Here is an 8,293-nt window from a genome sequence, read left to right as displayed (position 1 = left end):
TCCCTAGACCGTGTCATTCCTAGCATACAAGGCTGAACACGTGAAGTGACTCTGCAATGTTCTCCAAGGTCACTGTAGGCCCAAGGTCGCTTTGGAAAGGGCTCTAAGGCTGCCTGGTAGAGGTTCACTCCGAGTAGCTTTGGAGCCGGTGAGAGCAGGACTGCTCCATCCATGCAACTGCACTATGGATCCGTGTTACAACCATACAAGCTCTCAAAAAAGGATGGACTTGCCCCTGCAGCTGTTGGTCGGGTCCTGCCTCGCCATCCTCATCGTAATCACTCTCTGCGGAAACATCATCGTCTGCCTGGCTGTCACCCTTGACCGCCGGCTCCGCAGCTTGACAAACTGCATCATCGTCTCTTTGGCCATCACTGACCTGCTGCTGGGCCTCCTGGTGCTGCCGTTCTCTGCCTTCTATGAACTCGCCAAAGACTGGCCCTTCGGCAGCACTTTGTGCAACATCTACACCAGCCTGGATGTCATGCTGTGCACAGCTTCCATCCTCAACCTCTTCATGATCAGCCTGGACCGCTACTTTGCTGTCACTACCCCACTCCGCTATAGCCAGCTGGTCACTCCCTCCCGGGTAGCTGTGGGTTTGGTTGTTATTTGGACCGTTTCACTGATGGTCTCCTTCCTACCCATCTACCTGGGCTGGAACACCAACGGGACAGCAGTCCAAAACACAGTCTCCAACTGCAACAAGGAGTGCACGCTGGAGGTGAACCCTGTATATGGGCTAGTGGATGCCTTGCTCACCTTCTACATCCCTTTGGTCATCATGTGCATCACCTACTACCGGATATTCAAGATAGCGAGGGAACAAGCCAAGAGGATAAACCACACATGGTGCTGCAGCAGCAACACCCCCATGCCGCCCATGGTGAAAGAACACAAAGCCACCGTGACGCTGGCCGTGGTGTTGGGAGCCTTCATTGTGTGCTGGTTCCCCTATTTCACAGTGTTCACGTACCGGGGGATGTGGGGGGACAGCAGGGTGAAAGGCACACCCATGTCCATTGTCCTCTGGCTGGGCTACGCCAACTCAGCCCTGAACCCCATCCTCTACGGGACGCTCAACAGGGATTTCCGGCTGGCGTACCAGCACTTGCTGCACTGCTGGAGGACTGGGGGCCCCAGGAGCTCCCGCCTGCCTCCCCTCCAGAAGGCCCAGTCCCGGGGCAGGAGCTGCGGACAGGGCCAGGGCAGGCAGGAGGATAAACCTCTGAAACTGGAGATGAGGAACGGGAAGGGGATCTTGCTGACCGATGGAGGCCTTAAGAGGTAAGAGCCTTCCTACATGTGGGATTTTGATGGTAGGTCCATCCCCAGAGAGGAAGGCAGAGATGGGGACCCCACGTTGTCCATGAACTTTTAAGCAACGAGCCGATGCCCCAGCAGGAGATCCTTGCCCAGGCAACTCTTGCTCTTTGCAGCCGCTCAGAAATTCATCGCCACCAGCAGGGACTCAGGTCACATCCCTTCATGTTGGCAGCACAGGTCCAGCTATTCCATCTTCCCATGTGGCTGGCCACCCCTGCAATCGCCACCCGTTCACAGGGAGCACAAAATGTCCCTGGCTTTGGTGGGTAACGGGGACAGTTTTGCCATTAGAATTTGCTGTACAGAATGGGTGCGGCGGTTCCCAAAAACCGGCCATGTCCCGCTCTCCAGTGGTGGGCAGCCAGCAAAGCCTGGGCACGCAGCAGAGCTGCGGGGGGCTCAGGAAAGGTGACCACCCGCCACAGGGCAGGCAACAGGGTGTTACCCTGGGGCACAGAGTCAGGCTGCGAGTCCCTGCAAGAGCCAAGATCTGGGTCCCCAGCTCCCTGCAGAGGGGCTCAGCAGTTTTCCTTCCCGGCCGAGCCACGCACCCTCAGCATTTCGGCTGTCAGCGTGCATCAGCAGCGAATTCAGCCAAAGCAAGTTCCATTCCCATCTCTGGAAAGGAGCAAGAATAGCCAACATTAGGCTGGCAAGTGTTTTTAAAATACAAATACCCCTGTAAAGTTAGAGCCAAAAATTCCCTCAGTGTCACCCCAAGCATGTCACAGGGGTCAGGCCCTTTGGAGGGGTGCAGGTGCAGCGAGGGAGCAGGATGGGTGCAAGGCGGATGAGCTCTGTGCTGGGCTGTGGCACCGGTCCCCTCCCTTGGGCCACCCAAGAGGCATTCACCCACCTGAGCATAAGGAGAACGGAGAAGCGTGCTGTCTGCCGCAGTGCAAACTGCTGCTCCCAAGACTTTAATCTAACTTCTAGGCAGTGCCTGATAAGCAGCCCAGAAACTTTCCATCCATAGATAAGGAGTCCTTTGACTCCCCGTTCCCACCGTGCCAGCAAAGAAGCCGCGCTCGTGCTCTCCTGCAGCACATGCCCTTGATCCTGTCCCAGAAACACGGTCTCAAGCCGCCGAAAGGAGAACGTAGGGAGGTGAACCAAAGGGCAGAGCCATACAAAAGGCTCAGCCGGCATCGTGCCTCCCCTGCGGCTCAGATGTGACTTTACCCAAGGCAAAGGGGCAGCTTGGGGCAGCAGAGTCTGCCCCAGGAGACACAGAGGGATGGATGAGCACAAATACAAGATCACAGCTCCTGGGGCTGCCTTTTCAGCTTCCGAGGAACTAATAAAGAATGCAAAGGTATAGCATTTGGTAAACGTAGTTGCAGGTGTATATAAAAACATATGGAGAGCATGGGCCTGGCATTTGCAGACATGCTTCTGCAAACATATAGAGACAGAGAAAGAGCTGTGCTGTTTACTTACACAAAAGTGGGCAAACTGGGAGCTCATGCACTGGGGCTTTGCAGCTGGCTGGGGAGAGCTGGCCAAGGGGAATGGGCCAGCGGGACTTTCCTACAGCTGGCTGGGGAGAGCTGGCCAAGGGGAACGGGCCAGTGGGACTTTCCTATGCAGCTGAGAGGGAGAAAGAAGAAAAACACCAATGACTTCTCAAAGTGCTGCCTTACCACAAAGGGAGTATAATGAGATAGAGCAAAAGAAAAGGGGAAGAAAAATGGGTTTCTGTTCCCCAGGCAGAGGTCAGGGTCACTGGAGCCTGCCTCCTCCTGGCTTTCCCCCTGCTAGCTTTCCTGGGTAGACAAGGTCCTTCCCCCGTTCCCTGGAGGGCCTGATCCTGCTACAGGAGTTGCATCCAGAGCCCACGCTGGGGTCAGTGGCAGCTAGGGGACCTCCATCCCCAAACTCTTAGTGCGTGGGTACCCGGTGCCAGTGGGGCTTGGCAAAAGCCCCAGCCCTCACCTCTGCAGGGTGAAGTGCCCCCACTGCTAAAATCAACCCCAATGAGTTTCCCAGCTGGATTTGCTCCCAAGGTTGCAGAAGGTTGGAGGGAAGAGGGCGAGCAGCAGCCGGTGCCACAACAGTGCAGATACATGAGAGACAGGAACCATGGGGGAGCGAGAAAGGAAGACTCAAGCACAGGGATGTTTCTTGACCTTTCTAAATCCAGAGATCTCCTTCCCATCCTACACATCACTGCTGTGGTTTCTGCTCGCAATCAGATAAGAGTTGCTCGAGCACTGAGTGATCAGTTATTGCTTTTACTTTCTCTACTTCTCTTTTTAGTCTGCTCACTTGCACAGAAATGATGCACCAAGGATCGTGTGGGGCCCCTTCCAACCCCTTTCTCCATAGTCAGATACATAAACATCTGCTGTTGGCAGATCTGGATCAACTAATACCACACAAGGCAGGTGGGCAAGCTTGGCAGCCAACTTCATCCCAAGCATGAACCGAGCTGGTTGCTCTCCCCATTTCCCTTCTGCATAGTCTTCCCAGTCGTCTGTCCCAGCCACATTAACAGAAAAAGACCAACACAGATCACTCCACAAACTCATAACCCCCCCAGATAAGAGGGACCAGAGCTCAGAAGAGCTCAGCTCAGAGCAGCTCCATGGGGTCATTCAGGGGAAAGTGCAACTGGCAGTATTTTGAACGATTGCTCTTAATAACAATGTTCTTTCCTGTTATGAGGCATAGAGAAAAGACCAGCAAACAATAGTGGGAATACTGGAGAACTGCAGCCAGTCTCAGGGGTGTCAGGAGCAGGGGTAGGGAGTCAGTCATCGCTGCTTTGGAAATCAAAAGGCTATGGGAGCACTGCAACCGTTAAAGGACTGCGATGGAAGGGAAGACAGACGCTTCTGCCTCCTCACCAGGCACCAAAGAGGCAAGGCAATTCACTTCACACAAAACCAGTAAAGGAAAGCACTACTTGTATGCACAACACCTGATGGACCTCAGGAACCTGCTTCACTGCAGTGAGACAGGACTCTGAAGAGGAGCGTGCCAAGCACCGGGCATGGCTGTAGGTTGTGAGACCAGTCCCTGAGGTCCTGAGAGATTAAAAGCCTGAGAAACGGAGCATTCAGCACTAACGGGGAGCTATCAGGCAGAAAATGCCAGAGCTCAACAAGCGGCTCTGGATCACCCTCTTGCACACATCAGCTGTGCTCAGGGCAGCTTGGGGCAAGACCCCAATACATGGGCAGAGAGAAGCCAGTTCCTGTAGGAAAGGATCACTGTCCCAGTCACGACATGCCTGCCCCAGCCTGCCTGCCCCGGGGGGGGAAGACACCAAGCAGGCAGTACCTGGTGCTCCACAGAGCAAAGCCGAGCTCGACCAGGCTGGCACTGACCAACTGATCTCTTCTTTTTCTCTCTCTTTCTGTCTTCATGTGCAATTTAACCCTTTCCAGAGCTTTCCCGTGAGTCTCAGCCAACCTGCTGCCCTAGGACCCAGCCTTCAACTGCTGGCTGCCCTCTTCCAAAATCCTGTGAGGTTGAAAGGACAACACTCAATTTTCCTCAGGGAGAAACTCAAGGGCAGAGGCGAGGGCTGCAGGGTGAGTACGGGGCCGGGGTCACTGAGTGCAACCCAGAGGGGAGGGGGCAGCTCTCCCTGCTGTGGCACCCACTGCATTTTCCCTGGTCCAGCCATCCCATCCCAATGATACTTGGTGCAGAGGGTGATACCATCAGAGGTGCCTCCTCACTCCTCTCTCTCCAGCACCATTTGCTCTCCAAACCCAGCCCCAAGCCCAGGGGAGGTGCACAGAGCCGTGTACCCCCCGGCTGCCTTGGAGGTGTGGGCTTACACAACCGCCCTGCGATGCCCTGGAAGATGCCTGCGTCCTGCCTGTCCCTCCACATGCTGCAGAGGCAGCTGCATTCAGACCGTGGATTTCCAGCACGCTTCATTTTCATGCAAGCCTACATCGGCTCCACATAAATTGCCAGCAGCTTTCACAGGGATGCTGGCAGGGCTCTCAGGGTGAGGGGCTAATGCTGCACCAGGCGTTGCCACTCTCCCAGCAGTGCTGAGCTGGAGGACATACCTGCCATGCATGGGGATGCCTCTCAGCTCCAGAGAGCTACTTTGTGCAGCCCTTCTCGGGAAGAGCCAGGCAAGGTCACCCTGACCTCCACATGCTTTCCTTTCAATGCTGCATGTGATAACCTGGGCTCCCCTGTATTGACTGTGCCCTGGCAGGGAAAATATAGTCACCCACATGCTGGAAGCTAGGTACACTTGTCCCTGCTGCACGCTGAGCGCTACTAACCTTCGCCAAGGTCATGGCAATGGCGAGAGCCGGTGCTGCCTGCCCGCGCGTGCAGCCGGGAGGGAGCTGGGGCTGCTGCAGGAGAGCGCAGGGCCTGCACCTCTCAGAGGGAATCCCCATGAATGACCCTAGAAAAACCTTGCCCGTCAGCAGAAGGAGAACCAGAGGCTTGGAGGGCAAGGTAGCAGGAGCAGGGCAGGGCAACGAGGTCCCCGTGACCCTGGCAGGCCCTGCCGCACTGCAAGTCCCTCGATGCGACATACCAAGGCATAAGCATCATTCAGTGAGAAGGTCGCAGTGCAGAGGCTGCTCCCCGGAATGGCATTGCCACAGCCCCAGCGCTGCCCCACGGGAGACAGCAGCGTGAAACCCCCAGCCTGAAGGGCACAACAGCTCATAGTGAGCCTCCCCGGGGCAGAGACGGTGCTCACCCCCACGGCAGTGCAGACACAGAGCAGAGTCATCTCTGCTGCTGTCGTTGCCCGACAGCAGGGGCGGAGGGGATGCCAATTCCAGCTCTTCTGCTTCATGCTTTCCCTCTGTGCTGCACATATCTTCCGAAATGCATTTAGTTTCCATGAGGTAAAGGCAAAATACCAGCCACCCCCTGAGAGACTGCTAATCTAATCAGCAGAATGAAGCAAAGTAGGTCTGGGGGAGAGGTTTGCAGGAGATCTGAGGTCCTGGCGTGGCCACAGGTTTCCTCTCTGCACCATGGGGGAGGGGACAGGAAATGTCACCTCACGCAGGGCACCCACCCGAAAGACTCCCTGACCCGCTTGCAGCGGTGGGGAGAGGGGCCACAGGAGAAGGCGTACCCAGGAGCAGAGCACTGCCAATCCCAGGACACCTACTGTTATCGAGCTATTTGCAGAGGCGACAGCCCCGCCGCTGCTGGCTGGCCCAAGCGGATGGAAAGAGCAGGCAGAGAAAGCCACAAAGCAAAGTTGTGTTACTCAGAGGGATGTCGGATGATGGGTCCTGGGGTGACATGAGCCTGCTCAGCTCTACCCAGATCTCAGCACTCAGCATATAGCCGTGCTCTGCTGAGAGCATCCTCACAGCATTACACCACGGTCCCTCCCAGGCACAGTAGATGCTTAATACAGCATCCCTTATGCTGGGGAGCATGAAAGGGGGGAAAGGGACCCACCTGCACCCTGCAATTGAATTCCCTCTCTGTTCCCCTGCAGGATCCCTGCTCTGGCACGCAGAATTTGCTCCATGCCCAGACACTGCTGGAGGGGCCTCCTTTGCCCACCCAAGTTTCTTCCCAGGAGGGTGGTGTGTTTGAAGAGCCCTCAGAGGAGCTGCAGAAGAGCCTCTCCCCTGCCCCATCAGGGCCGTGACACCTCCAGCGTCGAGCCCTGCACCGGCAGGCAGCAGTGCCCGAGGAGCTGGGTCAGGAGCCAGCGTGTGCCCCAAGCAGGGCTGGGATGGGGGTTCCCTCCCCGGGCCCAGGGCAGTGGGTCAGGCTGAGAGGGCACAGGGCGGGGGCAAAGGGGCTGCGGTCAAGGTCTTGGTGCCAGACAGACCAGCCTAGGATGGAAAAGGGGAGCACAGGCACTACCCTCCCTGGTGCCCTGTCCAAGGACTGTATTCCACCCTCGGAGGGGGCAGGGGTCCTGGCAGAGGGGTGGGCGATGCAGCAGGAGGGTTTTTCACGAGTGCCAGATGTCCGTGCACAGGACGCCCAGTCCTGCAGCATCCATGCCGGGCCAAGCCTGCCTCCCACGTTGGGCACGTTTTGGCATCATAAGGGCTATACCTGCTCCCTGTGCCTGCTTCACACCCCCTGTCCCAGCCCCATTGCAAGAAGGAGAGAGGCCCTAGAGCCTGCTGGGCCATGGGGAGACACTAAGCAGCCGGGGTTTTCCCCAGGTTCTGCCCTCCCCGGCAGCCCAACACTAAGACTGCTGCAGGATGTTTCTGCACTGACTGCAGAAGTCATCAGTGGTATAAAAATCTATTTAACACAGAGGGAAAAGGAGATGATTGATTTATTTGGGTGTGCTCTGTCCTGGGAAGAGCCTTCCTGTCCCCCTATGCCCTGCTGTCCCATCCCCATCCCTCTGCTGGGACAAAGCCTGGACACACACAGCACAAGCCCCCAGGACATGGGTTGCAGCCGCCCCAGGCAGGGCTGGCACCCTCCCCAGAGAGCACCTTGCTCTGTGGGACCAGCTAGACAATCCCCCCCAGGTGCCTGAGCTGGCGGGAAGAAGGGGGCAGCAGGCAGTGAGGACCAAGTAGGACAGGAACAAACAAGGATTCCTTGCTGTGCTGTGGGACAAGAGTTTTCCTCCTGGAATAAGCCTGACCCACATCACCCCTGGGCACAGCATGCTTGTTCTGCACCCCACAGCATCCCCAGGGCACAGTGGGGGACAGGCATACCCCTGTTTGCAGGATCCCCCCATGAAGGGAGGGTGCTGGGCCCCCAGGCCAGCTCATTTCGTGTGTGCCGGGCTCTGCCCTGGGAGGCGGAATGGGCAAGGGCAGAGCTCGGTCTCGGGTGCCCCTCCAGCTGCTCTGGGACACTCCTGCCCTGAGCTTCGGGGGTCTCCCAGTGGGTGGGGGTGCCTGGAAGGGGCTCCCTGCACGGAACCAGGCCGGGGTGCCTGACACCCACTCGGTGAGTGTCAGGACTGGGGGAACCAGGGACCCGGAGCGGTGCTGCCGCCCTGCCGGGCCCCGTGTGCCCACCGCCC

General features: G+C 57.3%; 1 protein-coding gene across 1 annotated transcript; it reads left to right on the top strand.

The window, feature by feature from the left end:
- The first annotated feature begins 184 nt into the window (after positions 1 to 184).
- On the top strand, positions 185 to 1,291 carry HRH2 (histamine receptor H2). Its single transcript, XM_009587450.1, has one exon. It carries the CDS (start codon positions 185 to 187, stop codon positions 1,289 to 1,291), a length of 1,107 nt encoding a protein of 368 aa, XP_009585745.1.
- Positions 1,292 to 8,293: the final 7,002 nt, after the last annotated feature.

The sequence above is a fragment of the Fulmarus glacialis genome, unplaced genomic scaffold (genome assembly GCF_000690835.1).
Source record: "Fulmarus glacialis isolate BGI_N327 unplaced genomic scaffold, ASM69083v1 scaffold10651, whole genome shotgun sequence".
Classification (NCBI taxonomy): Eukaryota; Metazoa; Chordata; class Aves; order Procellariiformes; family Procellariidae; genus Fulmarus; species Fulmarus glacialis.
Note: the sequence above shows the minus strand (reverse complement) of the source record. Positions and strands in the feature narration are given on the sequence as shown.